Source organism: Hemiscyllium ocellatum, chromosome 8 (assembly GCF_020745735.1).
Source record: "Hemiscyllium ocellatum isolate sHemOce1 chromosome 8, sHemOce1.pat.X.cur, whole genome shotgun sequence".
NCBI classification, from domain to species: domain Eukaryota; kingdom Metazoa; phylum Chordata; class Chondrichthyes; order Orectolobiformes; family Hemiscylliidae; genus Hemiscyllium; species Hemiscyllium ocellatum.
Genome location: NC_083408.1, coordinates 23,600,193 through 23,622,953, shown reverse-complemented (window position 1 = coordinate 23,622,953; position 22,761 = coordinate 23,600,193). Strand labels below are relative to the sequence as shown.

General features: G+C 41.4%; 1 protein-coding gene across 1 annotated transcript in view; it reads right to left on the bottom strand.

The window, feature by feature from the left end:
• cdan1 (codanin 1) overlaps positions 1–22,761 on the bottom strand; it is a 127,924-nt gene that overhangs the window by 74,250 nt on the left and 30,913 nt on the right. The window contains exons 5-11 of the mRNA XM_060828285.1: positions 21,701–21,820; positions 13,795–13,870; positions 12,267–12,387; positions 10,887–10,996; positions 6,228–6,317; positions 2,806–2,881; positions 1,787–1,992 (exon numbers count right to left, since the gene is read on the bottom strand). Coding sequence (XP_060684268.1) covers positions 1,787–1,992; positions 2,806–2,881; positions 6,228–6,317; positions 10,887–10,996; positions 12,267–12,387; positions 13,795–13,870; positions 21,701–21,820 — 799 coding nt within the window. The remainder of the gene's footprint in view (positions 1–1,786; positions 1,993–2,805; positions 2,882–6,227; positions 6,318–10,886; positions 10,997–12,266; positions 12,388–13,794; positions 13,871–21,700; positions 21,821–22,761) is intronic.

Sequence of the window (22,761 nt, the reverse complement as noted above, 5' to 3'; positions counted from 1 at the left end):
TACACCATATGCCTTCTTAACCACTTTATGCACATGTCCTGATGCCTTAAGGGAACAGTATACCTTTGATCCTTGGTGTTTTATCAGGGTCCTTTTCTTATTCCCTTGCCTTGTTTGTCCTGTTCAAGTGCATCATAATGAAGTACAAAGCCTTTTCTTGTAATCAAACTGGGGAGATCATGCCTTAGCCTGACAGAAGTTTATTTTTCCCTGAATATACATGATTAACTGGTAAAACTAAAACACAGTCTCGAGTTGTCTAGCAGAGAATCAGAGGGAGTTCTATTACCGTTGCACCTTTCCACTTCAACAGATGAGCAGATATTTCTTCCAATTAAATACTGGGATGACTGTTGACATTCTTTTCAGTCCCTGACCTAACTTCCAATTACCAGCTTCGGACTTCATCCCTCTGCCTGGCAAATAGTTGAGATTAAGTCACTCTTTTTCAATCTTAGTGCTGTATTTGATCTTGAAATGAGGTTCCAATCTCATACTTACGAAATGTAGGGAAGTCATGGCTTAGTAGTATTATTGCTGTACTCTTTTAACTCAGAGACACAGGTAATGTTCCTGTTTGAATCCTGCCATGGCAGATGGTGGAATTTGAATTCAATAAAAGTCTGGAATCAAGTGTCTATGATGACCAGAAATTTGGCCCATGTCCCTCCAAACCCTTCAAATTCATATAGCCATCCAGATGCTTTTTAGATGTTGTAATTGTACCAGCCTCCACCACTTCTTTTAGCAGCTCATTCCATACACACCCTCTGCAAAAAAAAAAGTTGCCCCTTGGGTGCTTTTTAAATCTTTCCCCTCTCACCTCAAATCTGTGCCCTCTAGTTTTGGCTATTCACCCTATCCATGCCCTTCATGATTTTATAATCCTCTACTAGGTCACCCCTCAGCTTCCAACGCTCCAGGGAAAATAGCCCCAGCCTATTCAGCCTCTCCCTATTGCTCAAACCCTTTAATCCTGACAATATCCTTGTACATTGTTTCTGAACCCTTTCAAGTTTCACAACATTCTATAGCAGAGAGACGAGAACTGAACACAATATTCCAATAGCGGCCTAACCAAAGTCACGTACAGCTGCAACATGACCACCCATCTCCTATATTCAATGCGTTAACCAATAAAGGAAAGCATACTAAATGCCTTCTTCACTATCTTGTCAACCTAGGACTCCACTTTCAAGAAACTATGAGCCTGCACTCCAAGGTCTCTCTGTTCAACAATCCTCCCAGGATCTTACCATTAAGTGTCCAAGTCCTGTTTTGATTTGCTTTTGCAAATTAAGCACCTCATATTTACCTAAATTAAACTCATGCTGCCAGTCTATGGCCCATTGGCCCATCTAACCAAGACATCTTCAAACATAACACTTTTACAAATCTTTTGGTTACATCACCTAACGGTCAGAGTCTTGCTCACGTCCCTTAGGAACATTTCATTATGTTAAAGGTGAAAACGTGTTGCTGGTTAAAGCACAGCAGGTTAGGCAGCATCCAAGGAACAGGAAATTCGACGTTTCGGGCCAGAGCCCTTCATCAGGAATCATCAGGAATTATGTTAAAGGTACCAAGTACAGAGGAATTAATCACAAACCAGAGAATGGAAGAGTTTATGAAGTTGTTCGTTCCTTAAATGGAGAATTTTAGTTTACGGATTGCTTTACCACAAGGAGGGAGTGAAGCTGAGTTCAGCATAATATTGTACAAGGAACTGAACACAATGAATTTCTATTCCCAGAGCAGAAGCTAATAAAGATAAATGAGAACCAACCTTCCCGCACAGACAAGGAAATCCTTGAAGAACAGCTGGCAACCAGAGAAAGTCGGAGGGGGACACGGCCCCCCAATACTTTGAGGCACAACAAAGCGTTCCTGCAACCGCTTCAGTTTGGTTAGGTTGTCTGTCCCAAACATATCCAGCACATCTTGGTCAGGATGTTCAGTGCCTGCAACTGCTCCAGCTGCACCCTTACACATCTATCAGAGCAATATGAAGGATTTTTGATAAATCTAGATGTGTATATCTGAATTAAAATAAAATTCAACAGTTCCAAAGACTAAATTGTTTTGCGAAAACCTTAATGTGGTAAACAGTTCTACTTGAAGAAAGTACATAATCCTCTGTAACTCAAATGCACTGAAATCAAATTTAGCAAAATGCGGGTACAAATCCATGGTATCCCTGTTTCTGTCATTTATTTAGTGTCATCAACATAAGGCAGTCATTTATAAATCCAAGATGGAGTTCAGAATAATCTTGTCTGCCCAGAAAGTGGTAAGCAAGTGAAACATGGAGTGGCTGAGGTGAATTAACAATATCTCATTTCTCCTGAAAGAATCAAACAGAAGGGAGAAAGGAATAAAAGATTTGCTGATATGGTGAGGTGACAAACTGAGTTGAATAATTTCTGTGCTGAAATTATGCCATTCTTTATGCCATTAGATGTGACAATAAACAGCTCTTTTTTCTGTAGTAACCAGCTTTAAGTCATTTCAGAAAACTTCAGCAGGTGAATATCTTTTCGATATAATTGTTTTCAAAAGTCAGACATTTAAGTTACATTGAATACAACAATTGAATCTGAAAATACTGTACTGAATTTCATCTTACCTTTCAGCTACAGAATCTCAGATACAAATTATATGAAAGGATTGACATTCTGCTTTCCTTTAAATATGCTTAGTACTAAGAAAACAAAGTACTTATTCAGGAAAATTACCTAAGCTTCTGCATCACTTTTGACAGATGAGAATAATTAAGGGTGCTGTAAACATAAACTACGTACTCACCCTTATCAACTGTTTCTGAAACAGCCTTGCAAAGTGATTATGGTTACAAGCTGTGCTTAGATTCACCATCATATTCCTAGAACAAAAAAGTTGAAAACACAATTACTGGACATCCAGATGAGGGGTCTGATAGAAGTGGAGTTAAGCTCACCATCAGATCAGACAAGACCTTACTGAATAGCAGAGCAAATTTCAGGAATCAAATCGCCTAATCCTGCGCCTATTTCTTACAATCTTATACTATCGCCTGCTTAGTCACCTTTCTGCCTGGATTCTCCACTTAAATCCAAACAACTCGCTTCTCGAAGCTCTAAGGAGCAGTATTTGTTTTCTTCTTGGAGTGATTTGCAGATGCATCATGAGGTTATCACAAATTTGGTACAAAAAATTACTGGGAAAAGCATGAGAGTTTGGCTTATGTGAATCAATTGCATGAACTGAGTACATATGTTCATGCTGAAGTGAAGAGAGCTGTGAGGTAAGTTCACATTGACTAATTCCAACATAAATTAAACTATTTCTTTCAGTAAACAGCTTCTTGAATGTTGATCTGAAAATTTACTACCACTGCTCTTTAGAGGGTTGATGAAGATTCAGTGGGCCAATTGATCTCTTTCCGTACTGTAGGGATTCCATGGTTGACAAAAGACAGATGCAAATGCCTCAGCCATATCCCTTAAACTGATGTGCTGGGTCCTCTCATAATTGTGGATGAAGATGCTTGCACAGCCTTTTCTTCCTCCAGAAAGTTGTTTAATTGTCTATCACTATACATTCTTGAATGTGGCAGAACTGTTGCATTTGATAATGATTCCACGAGGTATGCACTGCATATTTAGGTGGGTGCTGGCTCTAGCATACACCCCTGCACTCCCCGTTGAATCAGTTTTGATCCCTATGCTTTACAATAAAGCTTGCATGAGGTATACCTCAAGCACTCAGTTGTGGTTGAATACAGTCTGCTGCTCCCAATAATCCACTTCAGCTTATGAATGCCCAGTTTACAGCTACCAAATCTGCTCTGAATCTACCAATTTAACACTGCCCTCAGATCAGCTAGAAAATCAACAGGGTAGATTTTACAATTGGGGGAAGGGAAATTACGATGCTGTAAGACAGGATTTGAGGAGCATAAGTTGGAAGCATAGGCTGTCAGGGAAGGATGTGGTGGAAATGTGGAACTTTTTCAAAGAGCAGATACGACGCGTCCTTGATATGTATGTACCTATCAGGCAGGAAAGAAACAGTCGTGTGAGGGAGCCTTGGTTGACGAGGGAGGTTGAATGTCTAGTAAAGAGGAAGAAGGAGGCTTACATAAGGTTGAGGAAACAGGGTTCAGACAGAGCAGTGGAGGGATACAGGATAGCCATAAGGGACCTGAAGAAAGGGATTAGGAGAGCTAAGAGAGGGCATGAAAAATCCTTGGCGGATAGGATCAAGGATAACCCCAAGGCATTTTATGCATATGTGAGAAACATGAGAATGAGGAGAACGAGGGTAGGTCCGATCAAGGACAGTAGTGGGAGATTGTGTATTGAGTCGGAAGAGATAGGAGAGGTCTTGAACAATTACTTTTCTTCAGTATTTACGAACGAGAGGGACCGTATTGTTGAAGAGGAGAGTGTGAAACGGACTGGTAAGCTAGAAGAGATACTTGTTAGGAAGGAAGATGTGTTGGACATTTTGAACAACTTGAGGATAGACAAGTCCCCCGGGCCTGACGGGATATATCCTAGGATTATGTGGGAAGCAAGAGAGGAAATTGCAGTACCGTTGGCAATGATCTTTTCGTCTTCACTGTCAACGGGGGTGGTACCAGGGGACTGGAGAGTAGCGAATGTTGTGCCCCTGTTCAAAAAAGGGAATAGGGATAACCCCGGGAATTACAGGCCAGTTAGTCTTACTTCTGTGGTAGGCAAAGTAATGGAAAGGGTACTGAGGGATAGGATTTATGAGTATCTGGAAAGACACTGCTTGATTAGGGACAGCCAGCACGGATTTGTGAAGGGTAGGTCTTGCCTTACAAGTCTTATTGAATTCTTTGAGGTGGTGACCAAGCATGTGGAAGAGGGTAGAGCAGTGGATGTAGTGTACATGGATTTTAGTAAGGCATTTGATAAGGTTCCCCATGGTAGGCTTATGCGGAAAGTCAGGAGGCATGGGATAGAGGGAAACTTGGCCAATTGGATTGAAAACTGGCTAACCGGTCGAAGTCAGAGAGTGGTGGTAGATGGTAAATATTCAGCCTGGAGCCCAGTTACAAGTGGAGTTCCGCAGGGATCAGTTCTGGGTCCTCTGCTGTTTGTAATTTTTATTAATGACTTGGATGAGGGAGTCGAAGGGTGGGTCAGTAAATTTGCAGATGATACGAAGATTGGTGGAGTTGTGGACAGTGAGGAGGGCTGTTGTCGGCTGCAAAGGGACTTAGATATGATGCAGAGCTGGGCTGAGGAGTGGCAGATGGAGTTCAACCCTGCCAAGTGTGAGGTTGTCCATTTTGGAAGAACAAATAAGAATGCGGAATACAGGGTTAACGGTAGAGTTCTTAGTCAGGTGGAGGAACAGAGGGATCTTGGGGTCTATGTACATAGATCTTTGAAAGTTGCCACTCAGGTGGATAGAGCTTGTAAGAAGGCCTATGGTGTATTAGCGTTCATTAGCAGAGGGATTGAATTCAAGAGTCGTGAAGTGATGTTGCAGCTGTACAGGACTTTGGTTAGGCCACATTTGGAGTACTGTGTGCAGTTCTGGTCGCCTCACTTTAGGAAAGATATGGAAGCTTTGGAGAGGGTGCAGAGAAGATTTACCAGGATGTTGCCTGGAATGGAGAATAGGTCGTGCAAGGACAGGTTCAGAGTTCTCGGCCTTTTCTCGTTGGAACGGCGAAGGATGAGGGGTGACTTGATAGAGATTTATAAGATGATCAGAGGAATAGATAGAGTAGACAGTCAGAAACTTTTTCCCCGGGTACAACAGAGTATTACAAGGGGACATAAATTTAAGGTGAAGGGTGGAAGGTATAGGGGAGATGTCAGGGGTGGGTTCTTTACCCAGAGTGTGGTGGGGGCATGGAATGCGCTGCCCGTGGGAGTGGTAGAGTCAGAATCATTGACGACCTTTAAGCGGCAATTGGATAGGTACAAGGATGGGTGCTTAATCTAGGATAGATGTTCGGCACAACATCGTGGGCCAAAGGGCCTGTTCTGTGCTGTATTGTTCTATGTTCTAAAATGCATCAGACCAGAACTACACAAAGAAATATTTAATACTGATTTTTTTTTGTCATAGCTACACACCCAAACCAGTCTTACAAATAAATTAATTTGCTCAATCCTTTGCCCACCTACTACCCTGGGTGTATGACAACTGTTTCCAGATGACTGATCCCCACTTCAACCCAAAATGGCAATATTCTGTCATACCTGATTCGCAGACCCAGAGCTTTCTCGAATTCCCAACTGGGATTTGCATGCTTATCCTCCCACTCACGCAGCAATTCATAAAAGACATCCCTAAAAGACAGTTAAGAGATAATGCTCTTAAATCATATATCCATTGAAGGACCATTGTATCCTAATGCATTATTCCTATACTTCGATTAAACATTATAGAAATAGTACAAAACATCATTGTAAAATTAAGCCTTAATTATGAAGCGGATTCTGAAGACCGACCTAGAAGACTTCAAAATTAGGAAGTGATATTACAGGATGAATGCAGAAATGTTCTATTTATCACTAACAAGTACAACAGGAAGTCCAGGAGAAATGCATTTGTGAATAGTAGTTGAAAAATGTAACTTGTTTCCATTGTACAAGATGAAGTTTGAAAATCAAGCATCAAGTTTAGTCCAACAGGTTTAATTGGAAGTACAAGCTCATCAGGTAGCTGACAAAAGAGCTTTATACCTTTATAAATTATGTGCTTTACAGCCCTTTATTTTGAGAAAACAACCTGTGGAAATAGTAACCGTATTATAACACCGGTTGGATTAATTTTAACCTTTCTAAATGAACAATGGCTTGTTGTGGATAAGTTAGAAATATCCCTGCTATAAGTTAGAGATCTACAGCAGAGAGAAAGGCCTTTCAGGAATGCATCAGTCAAAAACTATTTTCCAGCACTTGGCCTGTAGCCTTGGCATCGCAACAGCACATCTAAATGCTTCTTAAATATTAGGAGGGTTTCTGCCTCTACCACCCTCACAGACAATGAGTTGCAGATTCCCACCACCCCCTCTGGGTAAGAAAAAGATTTTCCTCGCATTTCCTCTAAACCTTCTTTCCCTTACCTTAAATGTATGCCCACTGATCACTGACCCTTCCACGAAGGGAAATTTTCTTTCAGTCTACTATCCATGCCCCCATAATTTTATACATCTCAATCAGGTCCCTCTCAAGCTCCTATGCTCGAAGGAAAGCAGTTTATCCAATCCGGCTTCATAACAAATTCTTCAGCCCAGAAAACATTGAAGTAAATCTCCTCAATGTTATCATACCTGCCTTACATGTGGATTTCAGACCTGAACATAATAGTCCACCTGTGGTCTAACCAGTTTTATATAATTTCAGCATAACCTCCCTGTTCTTAAAATTATATGCCTCGGCTATGAAAGGGAAGTATGTCATGTATTACCTTAACCATTTTATCCACATATCCTGATACCTTAAAGGACCAGTGGACATGCACACCAAATTCCCTCAGATCCTGTGTGCTTCCCAGGGACCTAACATTCATCATACATTCCACACGTTATTTGCCTTGCCCATGGAGTAGCTCAGTGGTTAGCACTGCTGCCTCACAGCGCCAGTGATCTAGGTTCATTTCCCAACTCAGGCAACCGTCTGTGTGGAGTTTGCACATTCTCCCCGTGTCTGTGTGGGTTCCCTCCGGGTGGTCCGGTTTCCTCCCACAGTCCAAAACATGTGCAGGACATGTGCAGGTTAGGTGAATTGGCCATGATAAATTGCACGTAGTGTTAGGTGAAAGGGTAAATGTAGGAGAATGTTTGGGTGGGTTGCTCTTCAGAGGGTCGGTGTGGACTTGTTGGGCCAAAGGGCCTATTTCCACACTGTAAGTAATGTAATCTAATCTAATCGCATCACTGCCCATACAGTCATAGATACAAACAGCACAGAAACAGACCCTTCGAAACAACTCGCCCATGCTGATTAGATATCCTTTATAAATCTACTCCTATTTGCCAGCATTTGTCCTATGCCCCTCCAAACCTTCCCATTCATATACCCATCTACGTAAGTATAAATGTTGTAATTGTTCCAGCCTCCACCAATTCCTCTGGCAGCTCATTCTATACACCCACCAGCTTCCTGGTGAAAAGGTTCTCCTTAGGTCCCTTTTATATCTTTCCCCTTTCACCTTAAACCTGTAGTTTTGGATTTCTTCTGGATTGAATCCATTTGCCTCTGACCAGCTCATCAACATCCTCTTTCAATCTAAAGCTATTCTCCTCACTATTTACCACTCAACAATTTTTGTATCATCTGCAAACTTACTGATCAACCTACTTACATTCAAGTTTAAATCATTTATATAGAACACAAACAGCAGGGCTCCAACACTGACTTCTGTGGATCACCAGTGGCCACAGACTTCAAGTCACAAAAAATCCATCATCCATCGCCCTCTGCTTCCTGTCCCTCAGCCAGTTGCACCAAATTTCCTTGAATCCCATGGGCTCTTACCTTTGCTATTTGTTTCCCATGAGGGACCTTATTAAAAGCCTTGCTGAGGTCCATGTAGACTACATCAAAGTCATTGCCCTCATCAACATACCTGGTCACTTCTTCAAACTATTCAATCAAGTTTATCAAACATGACTTCCCCTTAAAAAAAACCATTCTGACTGTTCTTGATTAATCCATACCTCTCGAAATGTAGCTCAATTTTGTCCCTCAGAATTGCTTCCAATAGTTTCCCCATCATCGAAGCTAAACTGACCAGTCTGCAGTTTCCTGGTTTAATCTTTCCTCCTTTCCTGAATAACAGTACTACATTGGCCGTCCTACAAGATCCCTTCTGTGGTTAAAGTAAACTGAAAATTTCTCCATTGAGAAAGTGAGGACTGCAGATGCTGGAGATCAGAGCTTAAAACTGTGTTGCTGGAAAAGCGCAGCAGATCCGGCAGCATCCAAGGAACAGGAGATTCGACGTTTCAGGCATAAGCCCTTCTTCAGGAATTTCCTCCATTCAATAATCTGGAATATGTTCATTCGGACTTGGAGGTTTACCTCCTTTTAAACCTGCGAGGCTACTCAAGCTCCTCGCTGTCTATGCTATATTTTTAAATGCATATGATAGACCTCCTCCCAAATTTCTATACCCACGCCATCCCTCTTACCAGTGGATACTGACACAAAGTACTCATAAGGACCCTACCTACATCCTGTTCTCCATGCACAAATTACCACTGTAATCTTTAATGGGAACTACTCATTTCCTGGATATCATTTAAGTCTTAATATAGATGCAAAATAACTTCAGACGTACCTTTATTTTACAAGTCAGTAAACTTTCAGATCCGGCAATCTCACATTTTAAGTTTCCTCTTGCACATTCTATACTCCTGCAGGGGAACAGCTGCTTGCTGTCCTCTCGATTCTTGCTTTTTCTCTTTATCAGCTACTGTATATCACTTGATATCCAGATTTAACAGGCTGTGGCTGTTCCCACCCTTTTTCTTTATTGAAATATGTTGCATCCCACATCTCTAAGACAGTTTTACCTGAAAGTATCTGCTCCAAATCCACTCTGGCCAAATCATATGGGACCTTATTAAAATCATCTGTGTCCTCCAAAACTCCATTAGATTCACAATTCGACTCGACAATTGAAAAACGTTACCATACAAAAGTTAAGTTTAATTATGGACTTGGTAATTCACGATGAATTGACAGCCCTGCTGGGTTAACAGACGTTTTTGTACTTCCATCCATCCAAAGGGTTTTTGACATTAAAGGCATTACCTTTACATATAATGATCAAGGGTCTCCCGTAGGAATTTTAAAAGGTTTCACACAAAATCACATGCAAAATAAAAGTGCATGGAGTTACAAGTGACATTTTCATAGGTGGAAAATTTGTAGGGAGGAAGAAGTCAGTGTGTAGAGAAAGTGTCATACACTCTTAAAGGCAATGAGGGATGGGCAACAATGTCACTGATGTCAACTTTGCATGAAAAAATTAAAATTCCAAGTTCACACCTAATGCAGCTAAAATGATTGAACATGATAGAAGAGGGGCTGCTCCATGGACAACATTGTGAAATTACATCAGGAAATACTTGCACACTCAGTAGCTATAGCTATTTTTTACATTTTGTTTTAAAGCCACAAGTTGGTAACAAGTTGACTGAGAGGGGAAACTGAACATTGTCTAGAAACTTATACAGACGCAGGGAGAACGTAGAAACTTCACACAGGCAATCAAGGCTAGAATTGAACTCTGGTCTCTGGTGCTGGGAGGTAGCAGTACTCACCCTCTAGTGTACCTTCACTATTATTGGCACACTTTAAAGCCATAATTATGACTTTTAGAAGGTTCAGAGGTCCTTGTTAGAAGGTTATGGGGTTCAAAAACATTACAGAAACTTGAGTGTAAGAATCTAACTTATACCTCAAGTCAGAAGTCAAATATGAGTGGTAGAGTCTTTGGAGGAGCTGCTAAATTAAGGTCCTGACTGTTTCATAATTAGAGGTAAAAGATCGAACGGCATCATTTTGAAGTGGAAGAGGATGATGACGAGGAACTCTAGTGTCCACATATTCATCCCTCAAATTACATCACTAAACTAAACACTCCAGTCAGTATCATATTGCTTTTATTGGGACGAAACCGAATGCAGCATTTCTTACAAGAGCGTACAAGTAATTGAATGGTTGGAAAGCACTCTGGGATATGAAGTAGTTGTGAATAATATTGGTGCATCACTGAGAATGAAAGTTGGCTTACAGATATTTATCCCTTCTGTGCAGCCACAATGTAACTGAATGCAGAGCAGACAAAAACAGCATGGCCTACTTCTGTTTCCAGCTTTGCTTTAACAAAATAATGCTTCCTACCTTTGCTTCTTGAAACTCTGAAAGGCTTTGTCATTAGTGAAATTCGATCGATTGTCAGTTTCTGGTTCAAATGGAACAGACTGTATGACTGAAGGGAGAGCCAGTGATACCTGGAAAATAAACACTTCAACCCTGAAATAGTGCTCCTTTTGTAGTTAAGACAAAAACTCAACCATATTGTAGGAAGGATATCAAAATCTACAAGGTAGACTTTCATAAATTAATATTTCCATGAAGAATCATTACACGTTAACAATAAGATGCACACATTCAAGCTGAGCACTGCATATCAGTGGAGGTGCAACCCGTGACTCAAATATGCAACAGAACCCACTCATTTTTCCCAACCACAGTAGTCAGCTTTTCATAACATTATGGAAGCACAGAATCATAGAATACTTACAGGGCAGAAAGAGATCATTTGGCCCATTAAGTCAGCACCAACCCTCCGAAGAGCATCGCAGCCAGGTCCACACCCCCACCCTTTCATGGCTAATGCAGCAAGCCTACACCTCCCTGGACACAATGGGGCAATTTAGCATGCTCGGTCCACTTAACCTGAAAATTTTTGGACTGAGAGGGGAAACTGAACATTGTCTAGAAACTTATACAGACACAGGGAGAACGTAGAAACTTCACACAGGCAATCAAGGCTAGAATTGAACTCTAGTCTATGGTGCTGGGAGGTAGCAGTACTCACCCTCTAGTGTACCTTCACTATTATTGGCACACTTTAAAGCCATAATTATGGCTTTTAGAAGGTTCAGAGGAAAACCTGAAAGGTCATATATGTAGCTCCACCATAGTGTTAGACTGTGAAAGCAGTTGAGTAAGTACTCCATGACAACAGCAAAACTTTGTGAAGTTCTGTCAGGTCTGGCATTTAGATAACCAAATACAAGCCAAATGAAGGATAAGTTTTCAAGAGTTAGTTGATATTTTAAAACCGTAATCTGATGTGACCTCAAACCAGAGAAAAAACATGTTGTACAAATGTATGGCAATGGGATTCAGGAGCAGGAAATTGATGAAAGGAGAATGGAAGGTTGGATTGCACCTCAAGAACATGCAAGTAAGGCCACAGCTGAACAGAACTTGGTTAGAGACCATTTGGAGTAACTGCAGTGTAGTGCTCAGCACTAACATACAACCATTGGAGTAGAGTACAGATACACAAGAATTATACAATGGGTGAAAAGATTATATTTAAAAGACTGGTTGAATAGACAAGGTTGGCAATCTATTAATGCAATTGCATTTAAATTTCATATTACTTCATAGAGACCATGACAGATCCACAAATGACAAATGCAACATGTGAGAAAAAAGTGAAATCAGATAACCACGACCTAATATACAACAGCAGTATTGTGTGCTCACCTGTGCAGCACTGGCCTCGTTGGCACGGGTCAACCGATCACGTAATGAAGCAGAGAATGTACCAAGTCGGTCATTCTCACCAAGAAGTCTTATAGTCCCCTTATCTAAGTAAGAAATTATCCTACAAAGGATTAAACAAAATCTCCATATTATTCAATCAGATACATTGCCATCTTAAATTAAAACAGCTTCTCACAACTTAAGTCATCAATGTAACAGCCATGAAGTGTATCCCTCGACAGCATTAAATGGCAGATAGCATGTGTGAGGGAAAGAGAGAGCAGTTAGCAAAGATAACAGAACATGGTTAAAGAGGAAGCAATGAGAGAAAGTAAAAGCGAGGTTGAGAGCGAGCAATGAACAAAGATAAGAATGAGACAGAGAGAAAGCAGTGAGAAGACATTTTTTTAAAATTAGGCTAAGGGGAGCAGTGAGCAAGGATAACAGAGCAAGGGTGAGAGGAAGTTATAACATGGTAACAGAGCGATACTGAGAGGGAGCTATGTCCAACGATAACAGAATGAAATGGAGTGTGAGCAGTAAGGGAGGATAATAGGACAAGACCAAGAAGATCTGGAGTGAGACAGGATAACAGTCAGACTGAGTAAGGGATCAGTGAGAAAGGTTGCAGAACACGACAAAAGGAGCAATGAGCAAGGTATTGGAGACGGAGCATAGAGACAAGGTGCAGTGAGAGACATTACATATGTTCACAGCCTACCCATTGCACTCTTCAACTTCTACATTTCACTGCTCTCAGACATCAATGTGCACATATATAATAACGAACAGTAGAAGTTTTACTTCCCTCCCTTGCTAGCCCATTACTACAAAAAAAACACTGACCATGCACAGAGTACAAGAGTTAGGAAATGATGTTGCAGCTTTATAAAACTTTGGTTCGACTGCTCTTAACAGTATTTCATTCAATTCTGGTCTCTTTGAAGAGGGTGCAGATGAGGTTTATCAAGATGCTGTCTGGAACGGAGGATAAGAGCTATAAGGAGAGTCTGGACAAACTAGGGTTGCTTTCTCTGTAGTGGCACAGGCTGAGGGGACACCTGATAAAAATTTATAAAATTATGATGGAGTTCACACTCAGAATCTTTTCCCACAGAATTGACTTGTCTAATAGTAGAGGGTTTGCGTTTAAGGCAAGAGGGGGAAGTTCAAAGGAGATATGTCAGGCAAGTTTTTTTTTTACACAGAGTGTGGTAGGTGATGGAACATACTGCCAGGGGCAGTGGTGGGGGCAGATATGATAGGGGAATTCATGGGGTTTTTAAGATAAACACATTAATAAGGAATGGAAGGGTATGGACAATTGCAGGCAGAAAGCTTTAGTCTAATTTGGTGTTAAGTTCAGCACAGCATCGTGGGCTGAAGGGCTTATTTCTGTGCTGTATTGTTCAAAGTTGTTTAAAAACTAGCACAGTAGATGTAGCCAAAGAGAAATCTTATGCACTTGCAATGTCATTACACCCACATTTTATAAAGTACGCAAATTCAAAGCAGGGAAACAACTCACGTGAACTGCGTTTCTAGAACTCTGACAGCAAAGTAAGTGCAATTATGCACACTTCTGAAATACTGCCTTTCCACATCTAGAAAATAAATTAATTTTATATTTAGGTATAAATTATAAAAATGCAGCTGAGGTGAGAAAGGTACTTGCAATTTTTACAATCTAATCTTCTCTTCTTGAAAACTTGACTTTATACCACAGAGACAGAACTGGCATAATTACCTGACACAGACCGTGACCAGCACCTTTCCGTTTCAAGGCATCCCACTGTGCGTTATAGCCAAATGTTGTATGTTGACAAAACAATATTCAATTTGTACACATTAAGTTCCAACCATCTCCATTTCAATATTTATTTGAAAAAAATGTTGGCCACAGCATAGGGGAGAGCTCTCCTGCTCTTCTTCACATGGAGGAACCTTTACATTTATCCAAATGGGAGAAGGACCCAGATTTTAACATCGATCCAAAAATAAAAGATACCGCCAGCAACAAAGCACTCCTTCAGTATTACACTGGGCTGTCAGCCTGAATTATATGCTTGGCTCTCTAAAGTGAGTCTTGAACCAAAATCCTTGCCCTCATAACACTACAGCATTATCTATTTTGGACACTGAAAATCAACCACAATTTATCTCAATTGTAGATATGCTCAGAGGATGGAACAGCCTACTTCTGATTGTATTGTATCAGTATAAAAAGAGAGAATTATGTCTCTTCAAAAGACTTCAATAGCTTATGCTAAAATGTAAATACTTAATGCAGGCAAATGCATTTCCTTCAGGAAAGGGTGAAGTCCGACTACTCTGATCTTGCCCACAGCTCGTGCCTCCTATTCGATACAAGTAGAGGACTTTTGGAAAGAATGGTTCTGTAATTCTGGCTTTATACTCCCTTTCATCTGGCTTTCAATTCCCACTGTTGTCCATTCTACTTAACTGTTCCATGGATTTTGTTTTTAATGCACTCATGATAAAAATGGGTATGACTGGATGGGCACGGCATTTGTTGTCCATCCCTTGTTGTTCTTGGCAAGTCACTAACATGTTGTTGCTTGTGGAACTTTGCTATCTGCAGCCTGGCTGCCTACATTACACCAGTCATTTTTGAAAAAGCTTTCCATTAGGTACAAAGTGCTTTTGGGGCATCCGGAGATCGTATAAGACGCAATATAAACTCAAGTACCAGATTTCCATTAATTTGTATTGCTCGTACCATACACCTTGTATTTGGTGTGAATCTTGAGTGATTGTACAAGTATCTTCACTTCGTAACTGGCAAATATACAAAGATGTGTCAACAACCACATTCCGCACATTCATCTACGCTGATATCTGTTGTGTGACCCATGCTCCATCCTTCTGCATAACCATAATGAAAATGTTCACAGACTACTGCAGTATATGGCATCTCACAATGAATCCATTTAAAACCATATCCACTGTACCCTATCTCCAAAACACCTGTGTCAAAAAAGAATTAATTATCTCTATTGATGGTCAGAGATTGAACCATGATTTCAACCCAACATACAGAATTCTGAAGAGGACTTGAAATAGTGACACTGTTTTCTCTTCACAGATGCTGCCTGACCTGCCAGGTTTCTCCAGCAATTTTTGTTTTTGTTTCTAACATACTTGGGATGAATTCGAGATACACTTTAGATTTATCTTTCCAGAAAGAATAAAAATGCGGCAAAGATCAAACCAGAAACAAACAGTCTACTGGCAAAACTTGCTCAATCTGCATGCGATGCTGTGCCACAAGAATCTGGACCTCAGCACTTGTTCTATCATACTGTGCACTGTGTACCTGTCTAGCAAAGATCATCTCACAAACATCTTGCTGACTACTCGACAATAACCTCTGCTCCAATTCCAGCCTTGCGTTCCTGTCCTCACAAACATCACTTCCCTCCACAGATTTACCAACTGATGAAAACTCATAAGCTGGTTGAAATCACTCATGTGAGACCTCACTTACCCAAATACTGACCACCCTCCATCTTAGGACCCAATGAACAAAAGTTACTGAGCAAGATCTTTGGCCAAGGAATTGGAAACATGGGAAGTCACTAATAAATTCCTTGCAACAAACCCCAAATGCTAAGTGCATGCTTTGAACTACCACAGCAGTAGACAATAGGTGCAGGAGTAGGCCATTCTGCCCTTCAAGCCTGCACTATCATTCAATAAGATCATGACTGATCATCCTTAATCAGTATCCTGTTCCTGCCTTATCTCCATAACCCTTGATTCCACTATCCTTAAATGAATCCAGAGACTGGGCCTCCACTGCCCTCTGGGGCAGAGCATTCCACACAGCCACCACTCTCTGGGTGAAGACGTTTCTCCTCATCTCTGTCCTAAATGGTCTACCCTGTATTTTTAAGCTGTGTCCTCTGGTTCAGCACTCACCCACCAGTGGAAACATGTTTCCTGCCTCCAGAGTCTAATCCTTTAACAATCTTGTATGTCTCAATCAGATTACCTCTCAGTCTTCTAACTCAAGGATATACAAAGCCCAGTCGCTCCAGTCTTTCAGCGTAAGGTAGTCCCGCCATTCCAGGAATTGACCTCATGAACCTACGCTGCACTCCCTCAATAGCCAGAATGTCTTTCCTCAAATTTGGAGACCAGAACTGCACACAATACTCCAGGTATGGTCTCACCAGGGCCCTGTACAGCTGCAGAAGAACCTCTTTGCTTCTATACTCAATCCCTCTTGTCATGAAGGCCAGCATGCTATTAGCCTTCATCACCACCTGCTGTACCTGCATGCTTGCCTTCATTGACTGGTGTACAAGAACACCCAGATCTCTTTGTACTGCCCCTTTACCTAAACTGATTCCATTTAGGTAGTAATCTGCCTTCCTGTTCTTGCCACCAAAGTGGATAGCCATACAATTATCCACATTAAACTGCATCTGCCATGCATCTGACCATTCACCTAACCTGTCCAGGTCACCCTGTAATCTCCTAGCATCCTTCTCACATTTCACCCTGCCACTCAGTTCAGTATCATCAGCAAATTTGCTAATGTTATTACTAATATCATCTTCTATATCATTAATATATATTGTAAAAAGCTGTGGTCCCAGCACTGATCCCTACAGTATCCCACTGGCCATTGCCTGCGATTCCGAAAGTAGGTTCAAGACAATACAGGAACCCAGTGCAGCCAACTTGATGAATGATGACTTATTGTTACTGTACTCCACAACAAATGACACAGTGAAATACAACTATAATATTAAACTGTTGCCACAATCAACGCCATTTTGAACAGTTTAAAAAGAGCCGGCTGATCATTGAGAGCTCGCTGCCACCCCTCAGCCAGACCCACCAATGCCAGAGTTGCCACTCTCTGCAGCATCTCTTCATTGCTGGGCCCATCTTGCCAACAGGTCGCTGATGCTAGATGCCATGCTGGACCCACAGTTGTTCTCGCTCCACTGCTGTCATCACCTCACCAATAACCAGGAGACTCCGGTTCCAGGTCTACCACAACCAGGAGCTGCTGCAGCTGCCACTCCAATAACCAGGCATCCCTGCTCCATGCCTACCACCATCAGGAGTCCTTGGCTCTGCTGCCAGGCCATTGCCTTGCCAAAAGTCCTGCTCTGGCTGCCCTCCTCCTTGATGTCACTTTTTCTGCCATCGATAATGGGAAAATGAGGAGAGAGAGGGAGGGAAAGAGGAAGAAAGGAAGACGACAGAAAAGGTAACCAAAGAACCATGGAAATTACCTATCTGGAGCAGATGTGCCCAGATTCCAAACACTGCTGATATTACTTGCACCGCAATCTTAGAAATTTGACCACTGAGCCTGAATGCAAGTCACAGAGGTCTATAGCTTAGAAAAAGGCCCACAGGCCTATCAAATCTGTGTTGGTCAGAAACAATCACCTAACCATTTTAATCCCAAATTCCACCACTTGGACCATGACCCTCTGGATGAAAAAGCTTTTCCTTAACATCACTTGTAAGTTTCCTCTCAATCATGTCCCCCAACAGTCTTCTCTATCCCAAGCAAAACAACCCCAGTCTGCTCAGTTTCTCTTCATAACTGAAACTCTCCAGCCCATTCAGCATCTTGGTAAATCTCTTCTGCACCCTCCCCTTGACAATCACTTCCCTCCTATAATGGGGATTCAGACCAGCACACATTATTGTTGTGGTTTATCCAACATTTATCCTACAGTTCCAGCGTCACCTCCCTGATTTTAAACCTGAGCTAATAAAGCCAAGTATGCTAATACATTCTTAACTATTTTATTTATCTGCCCCACTACCTTAAGGAACCACTGGACATACATACCTCTGATCCTAGGTGTTACTCAGGGTCCAACAGTTCAAGCATTGCCTTGCATTGTCTGTCCTGCCCAAGTTCATCACCGCATGTTTATCCAGATTGAACTCCATTTACCACTGATCAGCCCATCTATATCCTCCTGTAATCTAAAACTATCCAATCTATCATTACCTATCACCCAAGAATTGCTGATCAACTCTCCTACATTCAAGTCTAAATCATTTATGTAGACATCTAAAACAGTAAATGTCCCAACACTGACTCCTGCAGAATCCTACTGAACACAGGCTTCCAATCAGAAAAATACACCATAACAATCATGGTCTGCTTCTTGCCACTTAGCCAATTTGCTAAATTTCCTTGGAATGCACAGCCTCATACTATTGCTATTAGTCCCCCAAGTGGGACCTTATCAAAAACCTTGGTGAAGTCCAAGTAGATTATGACAAATGCATTGCCCTCATCTACATATCTGGTTATCGCTTTGAAAAATTCAAATTTGGTCAGGAATGATTGTTGAATAATCCCTGCATTTCCAAGTGCAGATGTATTCTGTTCCTTAGAATTGCTTCCAATAGTCTCCCTACAACTGAGGTTAGATTTCCTGCTTTATCTCTGCCTCCCTTCTTGAATAACAGTGTCAAATTGGATGTGTAACTGGAAGACCTCTCCTGTAGAATCGAAACATTTGCTAATGCCCCTGCTATTTCCAAGTACAAAGAAAATTACAGCACAGGAACAGGCCCTTTTGCCCTCCAAGCCTGCACTGATCCAGATCCTCTATCTGAAAACTGATGCCCTATTTTCTAAGGATCTGGATCCCTCTGCCCCCCTGCCCATTCATGTATTTATCCAGATACATCTTAAATGATGCTATCATGTTCGCCTATAGCATCTCTGTTGGCAACACATTCCAGGCACCACCATGCTCTGCATAAAGAACTTTCCACACTTATTTCCCTGAAAGATTTCCCCCCCTCACCATGAACTTGTGACTCCATGTAATTGAATCCCCCACTCTGCGAAAACGCTTCTTACTATCCACCCCGTCTATACCTCTGATGATTTTGTAGACCTCAATCAACCTCTGTCTTTCGAATGAAAACAATCCTATTCTACTCAAACTCTCTTCATAGCTAGCGCCCTCCATACCAGGCAACATTCTGATGAACCTCCTTTGCATCCTCTCCGAAGCATTCACATCCTTCTGGAAACGTGACGACCACAACTGCAAATGGTATTCCAAATGTGGCCGAACCAATGTCCTATACAACTGTAACATGAACTGCCAACTCTTGACTCAATACCCTGTCCGATGAAGGAAAGCGTGCTGAATGCCTTCTTGACCAGGCTATCGACCTGCATTGCCACCTTCAGGGAACAAAGAATTTAAACACCCAGATCTCTCTGTACATCAATTTTCCTTAGGGCTTTTCCATTTACCGTATAGTTCGCTCTTGAATTGGATCTTCCAAACTGCATCACCTCACTTTGCTCAGATTGAACTCCATCTGCTATTTCTCCACCAACTCTCTAACCTATCTATATTCTGCTGTATTCTCTGACAGTTTCCTTTACTATCTGCTACTTCACCAATCTTAATGTCATCTACAAACTTGCTAATCAGGCCACCTATACCTTCCTCCAGATCATTTATGTACATCACAAACAACAGTGGTCCCGGCATGGGTCCCTGGGGAACCTGTGAATCACAGGTCTCCATTTTGAGAAACTCCCTTCCACTACTACTCTGTCTCTTGTTACTCAGCCAGTTCTCTATCCATCCAGCTAGTACACCCTGGACACCATGCGCTTTCACTTTCTCCGTCAGCCTACCATGGGGAACCTTAACAAATGTCTTGCTGAAGTCCATGAATATGACATCTACAGCCCTTCCCTCATCAATCAACTTTGTCACTTCCTTAAAGAATTCTATTAAGTTGGCATGTCACAACTTTCCCTGCAAAAAACCATGTTACCTGATAAGCCCATTTTCTTCCAAATGGGAATAGATTCTATGCTTCAGTACCTTCTTCAGCAGCTTCCCTAACACTGACACATTAGGCTTATCGGTCCATAATTACCTGAATTATCCTTGCTACTCTACTTAAACAAGGGGATAACATCAGCAATTCTCCAGTCCTCCAGGACCTCACCTGTGTTCAAGGATGCTGCAAAGATATCTGTTGAGGCCCTTGCTATTTCGTCTCTTGCGTACCTCAGTAACCTGGGATAGATCCCCTCAGGACCTGGAGACTTGTCCACCTTAATGCCTTTTAGAATACCCAACACTTTCTCTCTCCTTATGCTGACTTGACCCAGAGTAATCAAGCACCTATTTTAACCTGAATGTCTGTTATGACCCTCTCCTCGGTGAATATCGACACAAAGTACTCATTAAGAATCTCACCATTTTTTCTGACTCCACATATAACTTTCCACCTTGGTCCTTGAGTTACTTTCTCAAGTTACTTTTTTTGCTCCTTATGTACAAATAAAAGGCTTCGGGATTTTCCTTAACCCTGTTTGCTAAAAGATATTTCATGAGCCCTTTTCGCCCTCTTAATTCCTTGTTTCAGATTAGCCTACTTTCCCGATATTCTTCTAAAGCATCATCTGTTTTCAGTCGCCTAGACCTTATGTATGCTTCGCTTTTCCTCTTAGCTAGTCTCACAACTTTATCCACCATCCATGGTCCCCTAATCTTGCCATTTCTATACCACATTTTCACAGGGATATGTCTGTCCTGTACTCTAATCAACCTCTCTTTAAAAGCCAAAAATGTGTTGCTGGTTAAAGCACAGCAGGTTAGGCAGCATCCAAGGAATAGGAAATTCGACGGTTCGGGCATAAGCCCTTCATCAGGAAGCTCTTTAAAAGCCTTCAACATATCAAATGTGGATTTACCCTCAAACAGCTGCTCCCAATCCACATTCCCCAGCTCCTGCCAAATTTTGCTATAGTTGGCCTTCCCCCAGTTTAGTACTCTTCCTTTAGGACCACTCTCGTTTTTTTGTCAATGAGTATTCTAAAACTGATAGAATTGTGGTTACTATTCTCAAAGTAATCCCCTACTGAAATTTCAACCACCTGGCTCATTATGGTGGTTCAAAGTCCAGTATGGCTCCTTACCGACTTGGATTATTTTACATACTACTCTACAAAATCCTCCTGAATGCTCCTTACAAATTCTGATCCATCCAGACCTCTGACACTAAGTGAATCCCAGTTAAGATTGGGACAATTAAAATCTCCCATCACCACCACCCTGTTGCTCCACCCTTGAGACTCAAGCAATGCTGCACATTACCAAAGAGTGCCACTTCTACAGACTGAAGAACATACTAATCATCTTAAACTCAGTTAATGAGGAAATTAGGTGTTGCCTCTAAAGAATGCTAAATCTCCGTGGAATGCACAACCTCTTACCATTGCTATTAGTCCTCCATGTGGGACCTGCTCTGTCTGTTCTCCTCCATGATGTCACCTTTTCTGCCATCGTTGACAGGAAAATGATGAGGGGAAGGAGGTAGGGAGAATGGTAGAAGACAAAAAGGTAACCCACGTGGGTCAAAAAAGAAAGGATCACCCTTACCTTTCATCTCAGTAGAATATTCCACCTTGTCTTCCAGATCATCTGTTGATGTACCACCCCTGGACGTCAACAACTGCAGTATAAAGAATAGCTCCAGAAAAATATTTGGCACCAAATTTCCTAAAATTAGAAGAACATACTTTAGTTGCTGAAATCTGAGTTTCACAGCCCTTTTCCAAGCAGCCCTCTGGCAACCTGCATCATGGGCCTCTTCAAACTTGGTTAAGAAGTCACGTGGTTGCCAAAGAGCCATGTGGCTGCATTAATATTTTGTCCCATCTAACAGAGCTACCAGAGTGGACCCCATGCAAAGTACTGAGAACTACTTATGGAAATGACCAATTAATTTGAGACCGTCCAGTCCTGGGATCATTATATTCTTGGACTTGAATCCTGAGCATAAACGTTAGCTATGAGACAACTAATCTGCCAATTAGTAATAATCTTAAAACTGGACGTAAGAAAACATCTCTAAGAACCAGTTTGTTGAAAGAAAAGGAAAGAAAATAACACACTGAGGAGGAAAATGGCTTTAATTTTGATTTGCTTCATCTCGCTGACATTGTCCTCTGACAAACTCCCTTGTTGAGAACCCAACCTGAGTAACTGCACTGGGGAAACTTAAATAAGTTATGCACATTTTTCCTAGACAATCTACTGTAAATAGCCCTTCATGTAGTGGTTTCCCAGGTATTTTAAATGCATCATAAACTAGTCCTATGTCCTGAATTTTTTTATCTGACAGGAATCAGAATATTCTTCTGTCAAATAAGACACTATTTCACCATAAAATACATACGTGCTAGCAAATTTCAAATGCATTAAATTGGCACAGCTCAGATTACCTTAAATCTGAGGTTTTAGCATAGGAATCAGATCTTCATATCACAGAAGGCCATTCACATTATGGCATTTATTGAGTAAGTTATCCAATTAATCCCAGATACCTCATTGCCCTGAAAATTTCCTTTTCATGTGCATATGTCTAAGTACACAGAAGTAAGTATTTCTGTTTAATCTGATTTCACCATCCACTCAAACAGTGCATTTAATATCAGAAC